The sequence below is a fragment of the Peromyscus californicus genome, unplaced genomic scaffold (assembly GCF_007827085.1).
Source record: "Peromyscus californicus insignis strain IS unplaced genomic scaffold, ASM782708v3 Scaffold_10__1_contigs__length_136768540, whole genome shotgun sequence".
NCBI classification, from domain to species: domain Eukaryota; kingdom Metazoa; phylum Chordata; class Mammalia; order Rodentia; family Cricetidae; genus Peromyscus; species Peromyscus californicus.
Genome location: NW_026294391.1, coordinates 119,907,481 through 119,932,814, shown reverse-complemented (window position 1 = coordinate 119,932,814; position 25,334 = coordinate 119,907,481). Strand labels below are relative to the sequence as shown.

Genomic DNA, 25,334 nt, shown 5'->3' with positions numbered 1-25,334 from the left:
GACTGGTGTAGCCCTAACTAAAATGGGTCAATGAGAGTTAGAGTGTAAGCAGAAAGACTGAAGTGATCAAGCTTTGTCTCAGCTTTGCTCTTATTTGCCCACTGATAACCTTGTAGAATGGCTAAAGGTGAATGACTAAAACAAAAGGATAAGAGTTCCTAGATAGCTGAGTACCCCAGGAATTGCAGGTAACCTCAGAGCACCTGTAGAGGTCATGGAATTCAAATCCTGCTCATGTACTATGAAAAGGACCAAAGCAAGGTGAGAGCCTAAAGAACCATGGGGACATGATGTCCATGAGTTAGAACCTGGAATTTTCTTAGTTGCAAGAATATAGTTAGCTAAGGAAACTAGAAAGACTTTGCAAAGAAAGTCACCAGTTGATTAAAAATACCTTTTAGGTGGGGCATGGTGGCACATGCCTTTAATCCTAGCACTTGGGAGGCAGAAGCAGGCGGATTGTGAGTTCAAGGCCAGCCTGGTCAACAAAGTGAATTAGTTCCAGGACAGCTAGAGGTGTTACACAGAGAAACCCTGTCTTGGAAAAAAAAAAAAAAACAATAAAAAATCTTTTAAAAAAATCCTTATTAGGGTTGCCTTGTGGTGGTGGTGCTCACCTTTAATCCCAGCACTCTGAGGCAGAGGCAGGCAGATCTCTTGAGTTCAAGAACAGCAAGGGCTACACAGAGAAACCTTGTCTCAAAAAACAACAACAAAATCTTACTAGGATCTTACTCTTTGTCATCTCTAGAGTAAGAAAAGTGTGTGTCTTTATTAATGAGTGTGTGTAAGGAGAGTGGCAAGTTTTATATACTTCACTGTAATCTCTTCTACTTAAAACATGGTGGCCAAAAAACTAACGATAGCCATTTTTTGAGATTAAATATACCAGTTAGGTGTCTGAGTAGTTTTCCACATAAGATCTTAGGGATATCAAAAGATAAGGGAGAAAATTCACCAATTTGTTTTGAGATTATCAATAAAAAGTTTTTCTTACAGGTAAATATCCTTTCCATGTTTAATTTTAGTATTCTCCTCCTTCTTCATGTTTATTTTTTTTCTGTGTGTGTGTCTATGTGTCTGTCTGTCTTTGGTTATATATGTGTGTATGTGAACAACCTTGGGTACCATACTTAGGAATGCTATAAACCCTGTTTGATACAGGGTCTCTCATCCTGGAACTCACCAGTTAGGCAACACTGGCTGGCCAGTGTGGCCCAGGGATCTTTTTATGACTTTTCAGAACTAGGGTGACAGGCAAATAGTACCATGCATGGCACTTTTATGTGGTTTCTGGGAATCAGACTCAGATCCTCACGCTTGTGAGGTAAGTAAAGTACTGAACTGAACAAACCTTCTCCCCAGTCCAGATTGGCCTTGAACTTACAGTATTTCCTACCTACCTCAGCCTCCTGAAGGTATACTGGGAGGGGTAGGGCACCACAGCAGAGTTTGAATCCAAACATTGTTATTTGGAGGATTCTTTTCAGTTTTGAAAAGTGATTTTTTTGGGGATGGCTTACAGTGTGTTGCCCTTTGTTCTTTATATTCTTTATTCTTTCCCTTCATATAGCTGCAGTTCTTGCATGAGAATTCCATGTCCATCTCACAGGTATACTCACATGTGCACAGTGTCTGTCCAGGTAAAAACATATATCAGGCCTTTTCTGACAAGCCTGAGCAGGGGCCAAAGAGCACAGCAGAAGAGTGGGAGAAGAGGTTGGCTTACCATTTAAAAGCACTTGTTTTTACAGAAGACCTGGTTCAATTCCCAGCACCCACAAGGGGGTCGCATTTATCTGTAACTTACAATAATCCATAACTCTGATTCCAGGAGATCTGATGCCATTTTCTGACCTCTTCCAGTTACCCAACATGTACACAGTGCACACACCCACACATATAATAAAGTAAATAAATCTAAAAAAGAGTGAAAAAGATTGGGAGAAAGTGGTGTTGGATATAAACAAATATGACAGAAGAAAAATCTCTGTGCAGTTCTTTAGTAAAATGATCACTTTTGTGGTCATGGTAGCCTCTTAGGCTTATTTGGAATTTTATATGAACAAATAGCTTTCTTTCCTGACCCACTGTAGTAGTCATTTCAACATATTGTCTTTCTTCCTTTTCCATACCACCCTGTTTAGTATCATAGGAGCAAATTATTACTGTGACCAAATAGAAATAATACTTGGATTTTAGTAGTGCTTGGCTTATATCAGGAACAAATATTTTGTATTTATAAGCATTCTGTACTTAGGATAAAAAACACTGAAAACAAACATACTAGTCTTGTTTTCCATTTCCTGTAAGTCAAAGTAATATAAACCTAATCTGATTTTCTTCATAAAAACAGCATTATATTAAGGATTATTTCTAGCCTAATTCCTGACTTTCTAAATAGAAACAGCCTTAGCTACCAGTTTTAATCAACTGTTTAATCAGCTGGATATGATTAATCTGAACACTGCTTGGGATAAAATTGTTTAAAGTCTATGTAATCAATTAACAATAGCCAACAATGTGAAAATATGTTTGAAGCACTAAAAAGTCACTATACAATGTTGCTATTGTCACAACCACTGCCTTGTTTTTTTTCTCAAAATAATCAGAAGGATTTTCTTTAAATTTTAATTAGTATACATGTGAGTATGTGCATACATGCCCACAGAGGTTAGAGGCATTGGGTTCCGCTGGAGCTGGACCTACAGATAGTTGTGAACTCCCTGATGGGGGTGCTGGGAACTGAACTTCGGTCCTGGAAGAGCAGTATGCTCTCTTAACCTCACAGCCATCTCTCTGGCTCTTTAATCAAAAGAGGTTTTTTTTTAAAGCATTTTCTACAAAGTCAGGGGGTTCATACAGGATTTCTTTGGGTTAAGTTTAACTGGTATGTTTGAAGATACTTTAGTGGAGACTGGCAATTAACAGCTTTTTGAGAAATTAGCTGAGACTTTGTACTTTGCTTTGCTTGTTGTATATTCTGTGTAGGGAAGATTTTATAGAACAGAGCTGGGTGTGGTGATACAGACCTTTAATCCTAGCACTCTGGAAGCAGAAGCAGTCTGATCTCTGTGAGTTCAAGGCTAGCTGATCTACATAGTGAGTTCTAGGACAGCCAATGCTATGTAGAGAGACCCTGTCTCGACCCCCAATGGACAAATTTTATATAGCAGGTTATTAGTCTTTTGGCTTGGTTTGTCCTTAGAGAAAGTAATGGTGAGCCAAATATGGTGGCACATACCTGTAATCCCACCACTTCAAAAGTGGAATCAGAAGGATCAGGAGGAACTCATTGTCATTCTCTGCTTCCAAGCAAGTTCAAGGCCATACTGGGTTACTTAAAATTCTGACAAAAGAATAGGAAAAGAAAATGATGGCTGATGAGATCTGAAGAATGATTATAAGTAGGTAAAGAAGTGATAGGAGTATTCTGTGCTGAAAGAAGCAGTGGAACAGAAGCTCTGAGACAGCAAGGGACCTAAGGCTCACTTGTAATGAAAAGAAGACTTGTAGCTAGAGTTTTCCTGCCTTGCCCACAGTCAGGACAAATCTCTGTCACCCACCAGTCCCACAGCTGCTCAGACCCAACCAAGTAAACACAGAGACTTATATTGCTTACAAACTGTATAGCCCTGGCAGGCTTCTTGCTAACTGTTCTTATAGCTTAAATTAATCCATTTCCATAAATCTATATCTTGCCACGTGGCTCGTTGCTTATCGGCGTCTTCACATGCTTCTTATCATGGCAGCGGCTGGCAGTGACTCCCTCCACCTTCCTGTTTTCTCTGTTCTCCTCTCTGTTAGTCCCGCCTATACTTCCTGCCTGGCCACTGGCCAATCAGTGTTTTATTTATTGACCAATCAGAGCAATTTGACATACAGACCATCCCACAGCAAAGACTAATGGGTTGTAACAGAGAAATAAAAAAGGTGAGGTAGGTAGGTATAAGGCAAGATGTGAAATTAGACAAGGAGAGAACTAGACTATGTGTAAGACCTTGCAGGATAGATTAAATTTTTTAAGATTGATGTGAAATCGTTATCAGTAGGATTGGAGGACTGGTGCGATCAGGTTTGTATTTTGTAACTATTGTGTGATACTGACTGTGTCAGCTTTTACTGTTGACATTTACCTAATTTTTTTCTGAGTCTTCGATTGTGAGCCATCTCTCCCACAATAAGCTGTTTGAAGACAAATACTGTATAAAATCCATCACTGTGTTTTCAGTACCTTGTATATACTAGAAGGTCAATTAATACAGGTTAATGAATCTATTAACAACATTAGTAAATTTATCCTGTTAGCTGGGGATATCTTATCTTTCTATCTATCTATCTATCTATCTATCTATCTATCTATCTATCTATCTATTTATCTCAGTCACAGGATCTGTGCCTACTATACATAATGCCCTGAATTCAATCCCGAGTTACTTTTGAAAAATTTAAGTGAAATTCACACAATATAAAATTAACCATTTTGTTACATTTGTTTGTGTGTATAAGCCACAGTGTGTGTAGAGATCAGAGTACAATTTGTAGGAGTCTGTTCTCTCCTTCTACCATGTGGGTTCAGGAAATTGAACTTAGATTGTCAGGCTTTGCCAGCAATGCCTTTATATGGTAAACCATCTCACCAGCCCAAAATTAACAATAAAGGCAAACACTTTAGTGTTATTTAGTAGTGTGAGGTTAGAATATATATCTCTTTTTTTCTCTGTGTTTCCTGGCTCTCCAAAGTAAGTCATGAAAATTAATCTTCTCTCATCTTTTGTCTTGGAGCTAGCACATGTGTTTTTGAAAATTATTCTTTATTTTCAAACATTTAATCTCTTCCTTGCCCTTGAATTATTTTATTTTAGAAAGTGTTGGCTGACTCAGGTGGCCAAATTGTACAACTGAAGCTGCATTGCAAGATTTTAGTGCTATATATGTCTATAAATGTTATTCTTAGATGCAATCATCTAGTCAAGCCCTATGCAAGTTACAGACAAAGACTCCAGTACCAGGGCTTTCCCAAGACACACAGAGATCAGAAGATAATTAAGATCAAGATCTTCTGGTACCTTGCCTCTCATAATTGAACTTTAGAAGCAAAAACCTATACTTGGGCTTATAACCAAATACTTTACTTACCTACTTTTGCTATATAAAGATAGAAACATCATAATTTTACCATTTATCTTACCTCATATCTTTGAATGCTTTGCCAGTATGGCTAATTGTGAATGCTGTGTGTTTTTCCTGTCAATAGAATCTAGCATAGCTATAGCCTAAATGTTTGATGCAGTAAAAACTGAAGTAGCACTTCCCAAACCATATATTAAGTGTGATGCTATGGTGTCTTCTTTTCTCATCTTGGAAAAACTTTCCAAGATGAGAAAAGAATATCCTGTGCCAGGATATTGATATTTGAAAAAAAAAATGATGCTTGAAGTGATATTGCCAAGGCAAATTAGGATGTTTAGAGAAAAGTAGCAGGCCCATCTGAAGTGGCACAGTAACAGAGGTCTGGCCACCAGAGTGCTGCTTCCAGCTGACTCTTTTAGGTCCTCTAATGCTGCCCTTGGCACCTCCCACACAAGTATATAAACTCCTTAAACCAAAATTGGTTTTCATCCTAAGTTCCAGAAAACTTTGCAAGGATCACAAGGATTGGGACAACTTCTTAATGACTTGCAGCCTTTTCTCTACAAATTAGCTACTTTTCTGTTGGAAAATTTCAAGTATGCAGATGGCCCCATCTTTTCCTTCTGCCTCTGAGGTTTGTAATCTGTATTTTATTCTGTTTTCTTGTTACCCAGGTTTGCTTAGCCCAGGAGCCTTCTTCTTGCTTTCTCTTTGTATGTGTATTCATCCATTTTCTGAGGGTATTCATCAGTGCTTAGCTGGATTGTCAGCTTCTCTTTCTCCGATTTTAGGACTTAGTTACCTTCCTATTTAGAGTTTTAAGGTTTGTTAAGTGTTTAGAATGAAAGGTGGTATACAGATATGGGTAGCAAGAACAAAAGATAACTTTGTCACCTTGTAAAGACATGTTTATGTGTGAGTTTTGTCAGGCTATATCTAAGTTATGAAAGATACTATTAATAAAGTTAAGTTGCTGTGTACTGTTAGGAACTTTGGGAGACATAGGCTACATTCTTTAAATAAAGCAACCTCTGAATCATTTTTTAAATTCCTGTTAAAATTGTGAATCACAAGATACAGCATTTTGGTCCATAGACTCTCTTAGCTATCTTTTAGGAAAGCTGAATTTTATTTACATTTCTGTAGCTCTGAGTTACTTAGGGTGAGGACATAGTGTTCATGGTGTGGGAACGCTTAGGGTTGGTTGTTCCTGGTGAAATTGAACTATTCAGTACAACACATTAATATCATGAAAGTCCAACTGAAAACTTCCAACAAGGTGTTGTTCTTATCTAGGCTCTCATGTTCTTTTTTTTTTTTTTTTTTTTTTTTGGTATCGTGCCTGCAGATTTTGATGTTATTTGTGTAGAGCTAAAGTAGTATTACCTATAGCAGTTTTTTTTTTCAGTTAAATATGCTGCCAGTAGGTAATGCCCAAGTTTGTATCTACATAAGAATTTCATGTACTTAATTGTGTTTTGATGTTTACAAATTTCAGTAAATATGACCTTAATTGAGCTCTAAAGGCAAAACCAAATAAAATATCCTATCTAGAAGTTTGCTTTACTTCTTCTGGTAAAGGAGGGAGAAATAGCTTGATTACTTAAGAAGTTGCAGTAAATCTGTGGTTGGTATATAAAATGAATAAACAATGTTTTAAATAAAAAATTCAAATAGTCTTTAAAAAAGAAGTTGCAATAAAAGCAAAATATGAAATGTACATTCTTAAGATTCATTTTTGCATTATGACTGTAAATTAGTGTCAGGATTATTCACCTTAGTTTGTTACAATGGAGTGAGCTTGGAAATCTCAGTTAATTGACCACTGAACACATTATAGCAATTTTAACCAAGAAGCTTATTACAATGCAGTTATTCCCTGGCACTGTACTATTCTCCTCCCTGCACTGTTCCTCACAAATCCTAGGATAGTAATCTGACTTTAGGAGGCTTTTAAATAGGTGTTTTAACTTTTGATGAAATAGTTTTTTTTTTTTCAGCTTTGAGATAATTTGTCCATTTTCAGACTTATTGTACAGTTAAAAAAGTACTAATGCTTTAAAGAAGAAAATAGCATTGGGTTGGAGTGTGAATAGTGTAAAATCATTTCTATGTCTTCAAGTTTTTTCAGTTTAAGTTGTATTTATTTATTTTATATGTATGGGTGTGCTGCCTGTCTGTAATTCTGTGCTTAAGTGCATTCCTGGTGCCTGGGGAAGTAAAAAATGAGGATGTAAGATTTCCTGGAAGCTTCCCTGTTGGTACTGGAATAGAACCCAGGCTCTCTGGAAGAGCAGCTAGTGCTCTTAACTGCTGAGCCATCTCTCCAGCTCCTTTCAAGTTTTAATTAGTATTTTTCCCACTTTTATTAATTATAGGAAATCAGAGAGGAAGGATCTCCAATAGAAACAATTATGTAATTATCAAGGATAACACCTGGTAAGGTTATGTACTGATAATACAGATAGCTTTGCATATATTAATGCCTGTAAGTTTTATTATTAATGGTATGAGTGGAAGGCTAGTCACATACAAAATGAATCAAAGGAGAATTTAATTTTGTGAGCAGTTTAAATATTTGATGATAATTTTTTTGAGTTTTTTCATGTAAAAGCAAATTGTTTTAAGTATTGTAACCTGAAAAAAATGCAGGCAGGATTATGACTACTATGTTGAAAATTTGCAGGATGATAGTTAACAGTAAACAGTTTTAATACAGTCTGTTAGCAGTAATTTTCAGGTCTGGCTGTATAATTTTTTTCACCTGTAAAGTATCCAGAAAAATTAAACAGTAAGCAGTAGGCCCATGTAACAATGTGAATGTAAAGGTGATACATGGTCAAGATTAATACTCACAGATACATGGCTAAGTAATACATTTGTTTGACAAACTTGAAAAGGATGGAGAGGGAGGTTTTGTGTCCACTCCATTGTTAGCTTTTATAGTGATGGTATTGTATTGAGGTCCTTAGTTTTTTTTTAGTTATTATCCAGTCAAAGGTCTGGATGCAATCAAGAAACAAATTATACTTCCAGTAGCATTCCTTTTTAAAAATAATATCAAAGACGGGGCGAAAGGTGGTCATAATTAAGAATAGCATTTTGCTCTGGTTTTTATTGAGTGATTATTTTTGATATAAATTGTGTGTGTGTGTGTGTGTGTGTGTGTGTGTGTGTGTGTGTGTGTGTGTGTGTGTGTGTGTTTTTAATGTCTAGGCACAAGGAGGTGCTTTTGTTTGTTGTTAGTTAAGATGGGGTTTCTGTATCGCCCAACAGGACTAGAATTCCCAGTCCTTCAGCTTCCCAAGAGCTGCTTCAGGAAGGTGATTTTTATCTTGAGAAAGAAATTTAAGTTTCATTCTCTGTTTTTTATATATGTCTTAATTATAATTTTAATGTTTTTTCAGTTATAAGAATAATTCTTGGGGCTGGGGAGATGGCTCAGCGGTTAAGAGCACTGGCGGCTCTTTTAGAGGACCCAGGTTCAATCCCCGGACCCCACATGGCCGCTCACAACTGTCTGTAACTCCAGTTCCAGGAGATCTGGTACCCTCACACACACATACATACAGGCAAACACCAATGTACATAAAAATAAATCTTGAAAAAAATAGTTCTTAAGTAGTGTCTGATGTGTCAGCAAAATAGAGTTAAACAATAGTATTCCTAGAGACATTTAGATGGGACTCAGTCCAACACAGGATGGACTCAATCAGTGACAGGAATTACATACTCCTAGGACTACATTGTCTGCCATACAAAGGTGGTTGTTTTTTAGTGTTTCCTTCTTGGATTTCTCTGCTTTGGCAAAAGCACCTATATTATTCAAAATCATGGGAAGTAACACTACAGTTTAACACTCTACATTGGCAACAAATGGAAAGGTACAGTGAACTTATACAAATTCAGAGTTGTCATTTTTTTATTTCACTTTTACATTGCACAGTTTCAGGAAATGCAACCAGATTCCAGTGTCATCATAATTAGGGTAAAACAGGCATGGAAAAGACACCTGCTTCATATCACCCCATCTCCAGTCCTCGACCAGGTTCAGATTCAAACCTTCCCTAGAGTAAAAGACCTACTTGAAAAATTTGGAAAGTGGATATTATACAGCTTCTCCTAGGCTCCATATTAACATCTAACAACCACTTCTAGGATCTGTACATAAATACACACCTACTTGCACATAATTTCAGTCCATTTTCTTGAATTTATGGAGATAGATATTACTTAAGCCTTATTTAAAAGAGATCAGAGAGGTAATATGTGTGTGGGAACCTCTTAGTAAAATTGTAAATGTCATTCAGCTGTAGAGGATTCATAAAAACATGGGCCTGAAAATTATATTTTTTCTTTCTAGCACCAAAGCAGTTGAAGACAATTTAAAATTGAGAAAGTGCTAGTTCATTTTCATCTTAAGCTAATTAGTAGCCACGATAGAGGGCAGAAGCTATATTGGCAGTGCAAGAAACATCCTGCTCCACTGACCCTCTCTCTTTCCTTTTCCTGTTCCTCATCCCTCTTTCTGCTTTAATTTTTATTTATTTTTATTTTCTGTGTGTGGGTGTATTGTCTGCATGTATGTCAGTGCACCATGTACACAATCTAGGGCATTAGGGCAGGGAATGAAGAAACAACAGACACACATACAGAAAATCTGGGGTTGGGTGGACTGTGCGCTCTGGTGGACACACACCAACAACAGCCACCAGGAAACCCATCAAATTGATTTTATACATATGAATTGAGGAGGTGGGTTTGTTGTATACAGCTGAATGAGGAAGCAGGTTTAGCTGATCTAGTAGGGAGTGGATCACTATAGGGAAGCAGTCTCAGGGCTGCAAACATCCGGGAGGAGGAAGCTGCAGAAGACATTTTCTGCACACACTATCAACATCCACACATGTACCAGGGGAAGGAAGGCTCTGTCCTTTCTCTGAGCCTGATTCAGGGAAAGCTTCGCCAGTCGCATTGGTCTGAGGCACTGGGATACTTGACATGCATGCTCGCGTAAACAACACACATTCAATTAGAACTTCCTCTATTCCCCACAGTTAACCTTTACTTACATTTTAAAAATGTGTTTATTTTTATGGTGGTGGTAATCGAACCCAGGGTCTTGTATGTGATAGGCAAGCACTCTACTACTGAGATAAACACCAAGCCTGAGTTTCTCTGTTAGTGTTTTCCAATTATTTTTGGTTGACTCTGTACAAATTTTGAAGGCAGTGTCTTATTAATTATTTCATAAGCTTAAGTTAAAAATAGCAAAACAGAGATGCTTTATACTCAGGGTCATTATTACTTTTTGGGGTAAATTTTACAAATAATATTTTCACAAGACACACAAATGCAGACAGCAATATACACAAACACAGTAGACATTTGGAAAACTGAAAATTCTAAGTAGTCTTTCTTTTAACATTATTTTAAAGATTTACATATTTGACATTTGAATAACTCACCAAAAACTCCTTGTGGTTAGTATTTCAAAATATTGTAATTGAGGAATTATCATTAAAAAATAAGAATGAGGATCTAAGATACTGCTTTCCTACCAGTATAATTAGAAACTGTTTCTGATATCTATCAAAAGACTATCTTATATATATAAGAAAATGTATTCTATTCTAAGCAAAGAGAACAGAGGACTGAAGAGAAGGTTCATTGATAAAGAGCACTGCTGCTCTTCCAGAAAACCCAAGTTTAGATCCCAGCACCCAAATGGCAGCTTATATCCATCCATAATTCCAGTTACAGAGGATCAAGTCTCCTATTTTGGCCTCCTTGGGCACTGTGCAATAGACATACATGCAGACAAAACACCCATACATATAAAATAAACATTTTAGTTTTTTTAAGAGAGAGAACCGTGAAGTCCTAGAAAGTTTTACATACATGAGCATTACTTTGGGTCTTTTAGATACAGTGAGTCTGCTTTTAAAATATACAAAAGAAGCACTAGAAATATATTGTCTTAAGTGAGACTTTAGGACAATAGATTCTGAGAGATCACAAGGAAACTTTCATATAAAGGCAAAGAATCATAGTTTCTTTGTAGAAAAAGGTGATCACCCCATTAATAGGATTTCTGACTTATATAGTTATAAGTAATTATTTCAAGTTTAGAAATAATTTGCATTGTGCTTTCTGTTCTCTGATATGTTTGTTGACAAGAAGATCCTCAGAAGTTGTATAATAAATTAAATAATCCCAGTCTAACTTTTTCTAAATTAGCATATTGTTGTAAAGATAATAGTTGAGCTTCATTTGGACTGTGGGTGAAATAATATGGCTGGCAGTAAAAAAAATACAGTGTTGTTTCTTTAAGATGCTGTCCCAAATTTCACTAGCATAAGTTTACAGTAGATTGATTAATTTTACCATGCATTTTAGGAGAAACAAAGAATTGCAGTTACTTACTCAACTAATTCAATGGGATCCAGATAGCCATAACCCCTTTTTATTTGTGCAATTGTTTTTATTTTGAGGTGTTTTGTTTGGGAAGGTTTGTTTGTTTGTTTGTTTGTTTGGTTGGTTGGTTGGTTTTTAAGACCAGGCTGGCCTCAAACTTGTGGCAATACTCTTAACATATTTATATACAAGTGTGAACTACCCCTCAACCTATTATGAACCCTGCTTTATAGGGGATGAGAAGATGAAGAGTGACGATTTGAGGAGTAAAAAATGAGTTTAAGTGGATGGATGTGTCTAGGACTTACATAGTGCTTAGAAAATTACTGTTTGGGGAATTGAATGAGCCTGCATAAGAGATAGACAAAGCTTGTATCAAAAATCTGTCCAGGTATTTATTTATTTATTCAATCTTCTTTGTGAAGATACGAGTTTATTTACAGAAAATGCATGGAAAAGACTAAATGCAATTACTTTCTTCTTTGAAGTATCCAGCAGAGTATCAGAGTAAATACACTTTACATCTACTTCTTTCCAAGAACCTTTATTATTAAATTATCAGCATATCAGGGTGCCATATTTTGAGGTGAAATTCTCTAGATGCCTCAGATGCTTTCTTTAATTAGTATATTATTATAGAATTGTACTGTTGGCTTTAGACCAGTTGGTTCAAACAACAGTTTTGCTAAGTCAACAGTTAAGAGATTTATGAATTTTAATTCCTTGACAAGGTTTTGCACCTTTCCCTGCTACTCTTGACTCCTCAGAATTCTAAGCTTGGTAAAAACATGGAGAAATATCGTGCAAAGCTGACCTTCTCCTTCTTTCTCTTGGTTAGTGCTCTGGAGAAGAGAAACGAGTTGGTACACGTACAGTATTTGTTGGCAATCATCCCATTTCAGGAATGGAAACTTATATTGCACAAAGATTTTGTGATAATAGAATAGTCTCATCTAAGGTAAGTTGTGTTTCTTTTTTAAACTCATTGGATGCTCATATAAAGTTGCATATTTTTATTTATGCTTCTAAGGAAGCTGGTGTACTTAAATATGTATACACACATGGTCATATACTTAAACAAATCATAATACCAACTGTAGTAATTATTCCTCTGAAAGGTAGTTTACTTTATAAAAGCCCATTATTTTGTCTGGTTATAACTTTCACTTGCCTTCCATTATGATTCACAGTGCCTGTTGATTATGCACATTAACTTTAGGCCTTAAAATGTGCTACAAGTGGTCATTATTGTGCTGAGGAGGAGTGTTTATCAGTGGTCAAACATTTGCCAACATTTTGCAGGTTTGTGGGGCCTTTGTAATTATTTTCTTGTGTAAAGCTTTCTGAATTGCCTTTGAAAGGATTAGGCTGTACATAATTTACAGTCTTTTGGAGGGTGCTTAGTGACTTTCATTTGCATCTCTTCTCTCTCCTATCTTCTGACTTGTATTTCTGGTTCCTAAAAGGGTACATATTACCTGTATACTGCTTGACCTATGCCCTGTAAAGTTTAATCACAGTAGCCATCACTTTTTGAATAATGATCTTACTTCAGCGTGGTATAAGCTAAGAGCAGTGGCCTGCAAGTTTGAACACCTGCATTTAAATCTTGATAAACTATTTGCTAGCTATATCACCTTTGACAAATTAATCAATACAGTTTATGAAATGGCTAATACTTCATATGTGAAAGCACTTTTTACAGCTCTTAGTACCTAGTAGTCATCACTCTGCTAATATTAATTTACTGGTCTTTGTTACTGGCAGACCAGGCAAGGTGCTAGGTAGTAGATGGCTGGTTTACTATCATCTCTTATAACATAGAACATATTTTGATAATGTTCTTGATTTCCAAATGCAGCCTGGCAAGGGAGAGCTAAAACATTGGTGACATTTAACTCAGTGTACACTTGCAGTCAGTTAGGACCCGAAACACAAAATCATGTCCTTCCTTTAATAATACACCACATTTTGGTATTCAAAAATTCCTTTGGTTTCTCCTTTAGGTAATGGCATAATGGAGATTGTTTTTAGTTCAAAGATTAGTATGTAAAATATAGGCAGAAGCAGACAGATCTCTGTGAGTTCCAGGACAGCCAAGATTGTATTGTATGAGACATTGTCTCTACAAAAAAAGAAAACATTAATATGTAAAATATAAATGTGACAACTAAGTAGCCCACTGAACAGGTATGTATATAGGCATGTAGAACACTGTGATATATCAGATAAAATGTTGATTTTCTTTTACTCTTAAGCCTTGTCACAGAAATTTTATCCTCAGTCAAGGGCTCATATACTTGTATCTGGGATAGTAAATTGTACTTGCTCTACAGATTTTTAACTGTGTTACCCAACTAAGCAATCACTTATAGACCTTTGGCTCATAATCATAGATTCGTGGAATTAAAAGGTCCTATGAGGTTTATCTTGTTGACTTAGAGAAACTAAACCCGGAGAAAGTTCCCATCATGATAAGCAAGCACTTAGTGAAAAAGCCAGAAACAAAACTTCTGTATAAGGCCCAGTAACTTTGAAGAAAAGAGCCCTTTTCACATAATACTATTTGTACACCTTCCTCATTTTTTCTCTTTCCACATCAAAATGAAAGAATTACGATTTTCTATAATGTCAAATATGGAAGACGATAAAGTGATATGCTGATGGTGACTTTTCATTAAATTAATGATAATTGTTTTGTTTCACTTTTGTTCTCAATCTTTATGTATTTGATGGAATGCTTCTCCATATTTTATGTAGCTTCCAGTTTTATTTGCATTGAAAACAATGCAATACCATGTTTTTGTTTTTATTTTTCAAACTGCACATGAGACAACTAAAATTCTGTTCCTAAACAAAACCATGATACAAAAGTGAACATTTTTGTACAGATAAAGACTAAGATACCTCTGTGCCCCCTTCTCTGAATATCATGTTTATAGTTTATCTAATTAACTGATTTGCTTTTTAATAAAACAACTGTTGAGCCAAACAAAGAGGAATTGGCAATACAGTAATTTCAGAAAAAGAAGAAAATGTTTTTATTGTTTGTTTTTATTGAGACAGAATCTTGATATGTAACCCAGGCTGACCTTGTACCAGCTATATAACTCAGGCTCGCCTCAAACACACATTTTTTTTTGCCACCACCTCTGAAGTGCTAATATTACCAGGTTTAGAAAGAAATGTTAATACCATAACCTTAGTATAATGAGTGATAATAGTGCACAAGTTTTTGGTGATGAAGTCTCATCCCTGGGGACAGAAGACTTGTGGGTTTTTTGTTTTGTTTTGTCTTTGTTTTTGAGACAAGGTCTCAATGTGTATCCCTGGCTATCCTGGAACTCACACACTCTGTAGACCTAGACTGGCCTCACACTCACAGAGATATGCCTGCCTCTGCCTCCCAAGTGCTGGGATTAAAGGTGTGCTGCACTACCAGCTTCAAAGACTTGAGTATGAAGTTAAAACTTGAACCTTAATTCTCTTATGCAGCCTGGTCTACAGAGCGAGTTCCAGGACAGGCTCCAAAGCTACACAGAGAAACTCTGTCTCGAGAAAAAAAAAAAAGAAAAGAAAAGGAAAGAAAAAAAGAAGAAAAAAATCTCTTATCTATAAAATAGGTATATTGAATTGTTCATTTCATGAGGTTGTAGTGAGGATAAAAATAAAGTGATATACATAAAGCATTACTACTGTGTTTGGAATGTGTTAATGCCTAGTAAATGCTATCTTTCTGTGATTATTCCAGTGCATTACTATTGATTTTCTTGGACTCTTGTGATTTGAATGTATAGAGAGGATCCTTTTTAGTAGAGGGCCTTTGGATCTACTCTGGAGAAACCAACAGTTTTATAATTGGACCTTATCTTCCTCACATTACCTTTTGGTTCCATATATTTGTATCATACTCTTTTAATAGAAGAAATATACAGTTTATAGAACATGTCTTGCTGTCTTCCAGCTTCAACAGTAGCAAGTGTTATTTTCCTTTCTCTACTTTGTCATAAAAATAACTCTTGGGGGTTTTTTTGGTGTTTTTTTTTCTTTCTTTACAAATAACCCCCTGTAAAGTCAGTGTAACAGGGAATGAATGTTGTTAATACAGGGAGCACTGAAGAAACACTTTGACCTTTAAATTTTATGTACTTTTAAAATTAGTGTCTCTTTTTCTTCTGGGAACACAAATACTTCCTTAGGAAAAAAAATGTCTCTTGAGGCGTTACTAATTTAAAGTTCTCTGTGGAGACTTTTGGTTATCGCCAGAATTTTGTAGCTGCCACAAAATTGGAAATTCCCTTCCTTGGCAAAAGGAACATTAATTACACTGCTATTGTTCTTAAGTTCTTTAGTTTTTTGTTTTTTTTTTTTTTACTTTGGTTTTGGTTTTTGTTTTTGTTTGTTTGTTTGTTTGGTTGGTTGGTTTTGTTTTGTTTTGTTTTACAAATTCTGAACTTCAGTGTGCCTTCAGTGAAATAATCATTGAGCTATCCATAATTCATTTAGAAAGTTAAACTTGTCTTGGATCAGAATTTTAGGTCATTTTCCCTAATTCAAAAAACTGAATTGAGACCTGTAAATTGGCTCCGTGGGTAAGGTGCCTACCACCACACCTGGGTTCAATCCTTGGGACCTACATGGAGTAAGAAGATTACTGACTTTCATCAGTTGTCCCCTGACCTCTACATGCACACTGTGGCACACATATGTGTGTTCTTGCATAAACATACAACAAACAAATAAATGATTAAAAAAAACAGAGTCATCGATAGTGCAGTTTATTAAAACTGAAAGGACGTCTTTCTCTCAGTTTTGTCTAATGCACTAAAAATAACCTTTAAATTTTACTAATTCTGATTCAGTTTTAGTCAGAAATTGGAATTTACAGTGGATAGAACAGTGTGAAAAATGAAAGTTCTGTGTGGCATTGTTAGTAGTGAAAATGAAGGTAGACTGCAAAGCTTAAAATTCCATTTAATGCCAACATAAAAGAAAATTGATAGTAACTTGGATATAGTAATTTAGCAAAGTGAACAGTTACCAGTACAGATACTTCCTGATAATTAATCTTGCTTTTTTATTCTATTGCGTCCAGATGGCTCTAGTAGTTACAGAAGGTTGTTTTCTTTGTGCAGTTCAGTTTGCTGGTAACTTTATCAGTTACTTTTTAAATAGTTACTATTTCATCTTTACCTGTGTCCCTGTTCCTTTTTGTTGTTTGTTTGCTTTTGACAAGATTTTGTTATTTTGCCCAGATTGGCTTGCCTATGTAGTCCAGGCTGTCCTTGAACTCCTGGCAATCCTCCTACCTCACCTTCCTGAGTTAAGATTACTGGCATGTGCCACCACGTCCAACTTTATTTCCCTTTTGCTGGTCCTATACAGAAACATTAGAACACATTACTTAGAGCTTTATCCTCAGCATTCTTAATGCTAAGAGAAAAGTTTGGGGAACTTCAAATAAAAACAGTTTTTTTCCCCTCTCATCTCTGATGCTTGGGATCAAGCATAGAAGCACATGCATGCTGGGTAGTCACTCTTATCACTAAGCTATGCATATCCATACTCTAGGCCCAAATCAAGTAAAGCTCACAGCCTTCAGTCTCTTAGTTCATACTCATTTCAGCTTCCCTACTTCATACATTTGCAGATTTATTTGATAGAAAAAATTGGTTTTATATTATTTTAGATAGTAAATATTTGAGGCAGTAACACAACTTTTTCATATAGTATCAGTTTTAGAAACCATGTGTATGTACCAACTACAAAATAAGTGAAAAATACCCTCTATAAAAAATACTTGCAGGTCTGGAGAGATGACTCAGCAGTTAAGAGCTCTGGATTCTCTTCAAGATGTCCTGAATTTAATTCCAAGCACCTGAATAGCAGCTCACTGTAGTATCTGACTGTAGTTCCATGGGATCCAATGCCCTCTTCTGGTGTGCATACACGCAGATAAAAACACCCATATACATAAAATACATACCTAAATAAATGTAAAAAAATTAAATACAAACAAATTAAAACCTAAGTGGCTGGGTACACCTGTGAGGGATTTTAGCCCAGTAGTGGTGGTACGTGCCTTGTATCCCAGCACTCAGGAGGCTGAGGCAAGCAGATCTCTGTGAGTTCAAGGCCAGCCTGGCCTACAGAGCGAGTTCCAGGATAGCCAGGGCTATACAGAGAAACCCTGTATCAAAAAACAAAACAAAACTTGCAATGCTGGTATTTTTGTGTAGAAACAGTTAAACATGTTTTTAAGTATTTGGACTAACATTTAATTTTATTGTTCCATACTAAAATAGTATAAAGGGAGTTGGAGAGAGCTCATCAGTTAAGAGCACTTGATCTTCCTAGCACTGACATGGAGGCTCACACCTTTCTGTAACTCCAGTTCCAGGGGCTTCAAAGGCCTCTTCTGGCCTCCATGGGCACCAGACACACATATGGTGCATAGACATACAAACAGGCAAAAACACTTATATACGTAAAATATAAGTAAATTATTTCTAAAAATAGTATAAGGATTCATTTACTCCTCTGGGCAAGAACTTGGGACAGAAAATCGATTTTCATCACTGTATTTAAAACAACTATTATTTATACTTTTGTCCTGTGATTGGCACTGTTTTGGTTTGTAACAACAGGCCAAGTCTGAGAGTTCAGTTTTTAGATAAACAATTAAATTTTAATAACTTCATGTATATGTCTATAGTTCCATTTTGCTTCTAATTAGAAAGCTCATTAAAAAGAATTCTCTTAATCTGTGCTAAAATATTGGTTTTAGTATATAGAATAGATGATTGTATCTTAATTTGCCTTTTAATTAAATCAGTGATTTAAATGGCCAATGTACAAATTTTACTCATGATTTCTTGATGTAAAAGTCTCAGTGGTGGCTTAACAAGTGTAGTCCTAGGAATTGGTAGGCCAAAGCAGGAGGATTGCTCTAACTTTGAGGTTAGCCTGAGCTGTATATAGTATGAGACCCTGCTTGAAACAAACATCCTTGTGTTTCTTGCCAAACACCATGACAAGAACTTATTATGGTAAGGGAGGTTACAACACCCTGAGATCTTAGCTCATGCCCTGATGAAGGAAAGAAGAGCAATAGTTTCCAATGAAAGGACTAACCAAAGTTCTTAAGGAAAAAGTTAATCTGGTTAAGTGGGACATGTACTTCAGTGGTGTAGCTATATAAAGCCCTATTTAAATCCTAAGCATTGCAAAATAACAGCAGTAGCCTAATAGGACTAGATTTAAAAAATATTCCCTTTGAACTGTTATTATTACCCCAATAAGGACGTTTAAGTGGCCTTAATGCTTACCTGTTTAACTTTAAAAAAAAATGTTTAGTTAGAAAGCAAAAGGTCAGTGTCCCAGAAGTTCAGTTATTAGCAGTTTATTAGAGTTTAAATTTTATTTATTTACTTCAAATTGATGGGGGCAGTTAAATGCTGGTTTTGGATTATATTGGTTTCAAAGTGACTGTATCACTGGTTTTGAATGCTTACCATTTTTTATCACAAGCAAATTTGAGAATATCATGAAAAATGTGGAGTCTCTCCCAAATAATACACATCCATGCTCAGTCAGCACTTAATTTTGTTGGTTGGTTGGTTGGTTGGTTGGTTGGTTGGTTGGTTGGTTGGTTGGTTTGTGGCAGTTTCCTTATGTAGCCCAGGCAGACCTGAAATTCATAGAGAACTGGCTGCCTCTGTCCCTCAGTGCTGGGCTTAAAAGTGTCCCTGGCATTTCGTTTACTTTTTTAATTATGAGTGTTTTGACTGTGTGCATGTGTGCCATTGTGTGTGTGTGTGTGTGTGTGTGTGTGTGTGTGTGTGTGTGTGTGTGTGTGTGTGTGTACGTACTACATGCATGCTTGGTGCCCTCTGATTGTTAGAGGAGGACATCAGATGGATGTGAGCCATTTTGTGTGTGCTGGGAACTGAACCCTGTTCTTCTACAAGAACAGGTGCTCTTAACCCTGGTCCTCTCTGAGGTACCTCTTTTGGACCTCAGAATTATTCTTCAGTTGGCTGTTGATTATTTTCTTAGTTTGCTTTCTATTACTGTGATAAAACACCATGACCAAAGCAACTTTAGGAGGCAAAGTATTTACTTTACCTTATAGTTTATCATCATGAAGGGCAATCAGGACAGAAACTGGAGGCAGGAATTGAAGACCTCAGAAGAACGCTGCTTCCTGGCTTGTCCCTCCTGGCTTGCTCAGTTTGCTTTCTTATACACCCCAGGACCACCTGTCCTGGGATGGCACTACCCATAGGCTTGCTTGAAGGTCATTCTGATGGGGGCATTTTCTCAATTGTGATTCCTTCTTGACAGGTGACTCTTGCTTGTGTCAAGTTGACCAAAAACAAAACAACAAAAAAACCCCAAACCTGTCCAGTACAGTCCTACTGTAGCGGTTTACCTCCTTTTGTCCTCTCTCTCTTGAGATTCTCTGAACTTCGAGAGCTCCTAAGCCTTGTTTAAAAGAGGTGTTAGGGGCCAACAAGATGGCTCAGGTAGTAAAAGGAGCTTGCCATTAAGTCTGGCAACCAGAGCTTGATACCTTAGACCCACATAAAGATTTGGAAGGAGAGAGATCATGCCACAATATTATCATCTGACCTCCATATGCACACCATAGTGCATTCATCCCCTCTTATCCACAAAATAAATACATAAAATTCTTTAAAGTAAATTTCAAAAGCTTTAAAGCTATTAGTAAATTCTCATATATTCTGTCATGCTCTGGGACTTTGGCTTTCCAGTTGCTTTATCAGTGGATATCATGATATGCAAATGATTGGAATAGAGACTTTCCAAGTATAAATTTAGCCTTTTACCTTAAAAGGAATTTTTTTTCATTCTGGTTTCAAGTCTTCTGTATTATGATATGTCTTACTTCTGTTGATTTTTAAATGGCCCAGTCATTGAGCTTAAGGCATTAATAAGAAATTACATGTTGTGTATGCACTCAGATTGTGCACGTTCTCAGCAGTCATGAAGATAGGCAGTACTGATAGAGACAAAATTTTATCTCTGACAATGATCTGAACTCAAGTGATCAGCCCAAGCCAAGAGAACTCATGTGCTCATTCATTCATCCAAATAACTTTTATCTATACCAGGAATTGCTAGAAGGAACATTAGGGAAGACAACTGAATGATGTATTTCTATGGAAGTCATTGCCTATTGAGGGAAAAACCTTATTGAAAACATACACACATTTACAACTTACAGTAATGGTTAAAAATAAGTTCAGGGTCTTAAAAAAAGAGATCATCACTCCAATTAAAGTGTCTTGACAAAGTAAAACTAATTTTGATCAGAAAAATGAGCTACTCACAAAATGGAAGAACAGGCACACCAGGACAGCAAGTTCACTTGGTTTTTATTCTAATGCAAATGGTGACTGTGTTTTTCCCGTTGGTTGGGGTCTGACCTCATAATCTTTTGTGAATGGATTGTAAATGAAGTTTAATTAAATGAGTTGCAACTCAGCAAACAAAAGTTTTATTCAGTCAGGTTGGGAGATTAAAAACATTTGCATAAAGGTTTTACAAAATGGGAGAGATAAAAATGACTGGAACTCATTAATAGCAAACAAAAGTTTTACAGTGTTTACAAAAAGCTAATATTTAATGTTTTATGGTAATGAATGCTGTCAAAGTACATGTAATATGATATGAGAGCATATAGCAAGGAATCTGTTTTAGATTGGGTTTGAGAAATAAAAAAAATGCAGTACTTAGATGGCAAATGAAATTTTCAGTGAAGCTTTATTTCTGAAAAAAACCAATGTATTCTGTACCTCTAAATATATGCTGATGTAACATGTGGTATGAGTTTTCAGTTGTTTGCTATAATAAATACTTCATATGATAATAAGACTTTTTAAGTTTCTTTTCCAATAATACTTTTGGTTCAACCTCTTTTATAGTATACACTTTGGAATTTCCTCCCAAAGAATTTGTTTGAACAGTTTAGAAGAATTGCGAATTTTTATTTTCTCATCATTTTCCTTGTACAGGTAAGAACTCCATGAACTGCCACTTCAACATTGAGAAATTTGGTTGTATCAAACAATTTACAATTTTAAGTTGTCCTGTGACTTAAAAATATTTGGTTATTATTTTTTAAGTAGAAATATAATTTCACTTCAAGAATTATGTGATGTTATAAGTTTCTAAAGTTGTATTAGAAATGAGATTTTATTTTACTGTTTAATTTTTCATAGATTTTGTATCTTTATCTTAAATGTATATTGTATAACAACTTTGATTTGATATATATCAAAATTGAAAATAGTTTAACAATTTTACTTTGTTAAACACCAGGGATTTTTTGTGGTGGGGGAGGAAAGAGTTTATTCATCTTATATTTCCATATCACTGTTCATATTGAAGGAAGTCAGGATAGGAACTCAAGCCGGACAGGATCCTGGAGGCAGGAACTGATGCAGAGGCTATGGAGGAGAGCTAATTACTGGCTTGCTTCCTCTGACTTGCTCAGCCTTCTTTCTTATAGAACCCAGAACCACAAGTCCAGGGATGGCACCACCCACAATGGACTGGGCCCTCCCCCATTGATCACTAATTAAGAAAATGCCCTACAGCTGCATCTTCTGGAGGCATTTTCTCAACTGAGGCTCTCTCCTCTCTGATGACTCTAGCTTGTGTCAAGTTGACAGAACCAGCCAGTATACAGTTCCTATCTCAGCTTCCCAAATATGGGAATTATAGATATGTGCCACCATGCCTAGGCTTTTCCCCATTGATTCTAGGAAACTGTTTTTTTTTTCTTTTTTAGAGACATGAGATTGATTCTGCTTGCAAGAATCATTATTAAAGAGTGCATTTAATTAAGTTTATTTAAGCAAATATATGCTGACCACCTACAGTGTGTTGTACAGTAGTATCCAAAACAAAATATGATGATAAAAATACTGATTTTCTCTACCCTTAAGGAATTTATATTAAAGTTGTGAAAAGTCATGTATTGACTTAACTCAACAGATTGAAAGGGCTTCAAAAGTACATGATATCTCAACTGATCTTTGAAGGGTTAGAAGAAGTTTCCATGGCAGAGAATGCTACACCAGCATCTCAGGAATAGAGAAGAGGTTGCATAAAAGCATATACCTTGTAAAAGTCTATAAGTCTTATGTGTACACTTCTTTGTGTCGGGTAGAATAGGTCTGGCTGGAGGCTGGAGATGATAGTGAGATTTGAAGACAAATTGTAACCATGCCCCCCCAAAAAAAATCTAGTTCTCCTTCCATGTTTCTTATTTTGGTGAATAACAGCAACATTCTCCCAGGCGTGTTAATCAAACACTTGCAAGATATCTGCAATCAATAGTTATAGCTCATTACTTACCATTTCTGCCAATTTTTCTTACTGAATATCTTCAGTGCCTCTTTCCACATCTCTTACTTCTACCCTAATCCAAGCCATCATCTTTTACTTGGATCCCAGCAATAGCCTCCCAAGTAGACTCCTGTCACTCCTACTCTCTTCCAGTCTGTCTTTCACAAAGCATTGAGAATAAATTTTCATGTTACTTTTCCCTGTATAAACTCCTGAAAGATTCCCCACTGTGGAATGAATAATCAAAAGTCAACAGTTTTCCCTGCACAGTTTGACTCATGCCTGCCTCTCCAACACTATCTCACACCACACTTTTTTGGCACTTATTTTTGTTTTGTTTTGTTTTATTTTATTTCCTTGTACACATTTCACTTTCCCTTTTTAGAAGAGAGACTCTATATATTGTCCATTGTACCTGAAAACCTCTTTGAGATAGTTAACGCCTAACTACCCCATAGATCTCAGGCTTTATAATGTCTTATTTTCCTTATAAACTTTCAGCTATGTGAAGACAAAGACCTCTCCATCCTCTTTAAGCACTATTTCTAGCAGCTGGGTGGTAACAGTACAGGGGCTGGCACAATGAATGCTTTTCAGCCATTAGCTCATAAACCAATGTGCATATTTCAGTAAAGGAGGTCTTCTAATCTAGATAAAAGCTAGTGCTGAATTTTCTTAAATTAACTGTTATAGATTGTTTTTGTTATAATTAAAGTTAGTATTCATCTCACTAATGGAATGTATTTTGAAATATTTGCAACATGTAAATGCTACATATGAGTTAATAGCTAATTTTATTTTCAATTTAATTTCTTTACGTAGGTCACAGTAGACACACCAACCAGCCCAGTTACTAGTGGACTTCCACTTTTCTTTGTTATAACTGTTACCGCAATCAAGCAGGTAAATTTCTTACTTAAACTATGCCTGTCCTTTAATGCTCCTCAGTATATATATGGAATAAACATAATAGAAAGTACAAGTAGAAAGTTCAGCTCAGTATGGAAATGGGAAGTGGGTTTTTACTGTTCATTAATTATTCTAACATGTTATGTCTTAAAATTTCACATTCCAATGAATTTTAGTTATTGTTTCCTACAGCATAGAACTTAAGAGCACAAATACTTGAATTTCATTATCATCAGTAATACTGTTGAGGTGGGTGTTGGGTAGGGGAGAGTTTTATCTTTCCTCTCAGAGATGGTATGATGTGATTGTCTTTGAAGTATTTTGAACATTTTAAGTGTTAGTACCTTTAAAATTGTCCAAATGAAATTGAAAATTTAAACAGAAAACTTTAAGTAAGAGGTGGGTTAACTGTATAGGAACAGACCAGGATCTGCTTATTTGCAAACATATTTTTAGATAGTACCTATCAACATGCTTTTTGAAAGTACCTTAAGGAAACGTAGATTGAAGGAACAAGGTTACCTTTCCTCCTAGGGTTATCTGATCTTCTCTTTTGCCTACCAGGAGTTTTACAAATAGTTTTATCATGTATTTCATTGCTAAATAAAGAATTGGAATGTTCTTTCCCTTTGGCTATCTAGATTATTTTCCTTAATATCATAAATTTTTAGTTCTAAAAATACCATGCATGGTTCTCAAAGGGCTTTACTGATTCATTCTACTCCCAGTCCTAGTTCATGCTGTATCCTTCCTTTCTTCATCAGCATCAGAGAATGTACCCTATGAAATGATAGCCTAGTGTTTTCATAAAGAGGGACAGAATAAGAATGAGGAGAAACAAAGGGAAGAGGGGAGAAAAAGCGATCAAGAGATTTTTTTTTCCAAACAGATTATATTTGAAAAGGCACAGATATTACAGTGAGGGAAAATAAGCATTGGATACAAAAAGAGGAGGTCATGTTCAAATGAACATCCTGCGTCCTTAGCTCTTTTAGCTTAAATCTATTCCACATGAAAAGCCTAAAGGAAAATGAACCATTAAATCTCTCTGATTATTTTTTAATTCTAAAAGTAAATACCAATTTCTATTTTCTGTAATCATTAAGTCAGTGGAAAATTTTGTTATCTCTACAATGTAAATTCTCTGGCAAAACAGTTTCAAATTTTCCTACTTTCTGCATGAGAAGAATTCCATTTCTAAGTGATTAAGTTTATAATAAAATGTCAGAACAATTATTTTTCAAATTAAAAGTAGAAAGACATGCTGGAAAGATGATTCAGTATTTAAGAGCACTGGCTTCACTTCCAGAGGACCCAGGTTCTATTCCCAGCACCCATGTAGCAGCACACAACCATTTATTACTCCAGTTCCAGAGAATCCGACACCCTGTTCTTACCTCCCCAGGCACTGCACATGCATCGTGCTCAGGTATACATGAAGGCAAAATGCCAACACACATAAAATAAAAACAAATCTTCCCAACAAAGTAGAAGTA

General features: G+C 35.9%; 1 protein-coding gene across 9 annotated transcripts in view; it reads left to right on the top strand.

Moving 5' to 3' along the window:
• The window catches only part of Atp11c (ATPase phospholipid transporting 11C), a 187,813-nt gene that overhangs the window by 63,766 nt on the left and 98,713 nt on the right, over window positions 1-25,334 (top strand). For all 9 annotated transcript variants that reach the window (XM_052740008.1, XM_052740000.1, XM_052739975.1 and 6 more), the window contains exons 2-4: window positions 12,389-12,508; window positions 21,501-21,590; window positions 23,752-23,832. In XM_052740008.1, coding sequence (XP_052595968.1) covers window positions 12,389-12,508; window positions 21,501-21,590; window positions 23,752-23,832 — 291 coding nt within the window. The remainder of the gene's footprint in view (window positions 1-12,388; window positions 12,509-21,500; window positions 21,591-23,751; window positions 23,833-25,334) is intronic.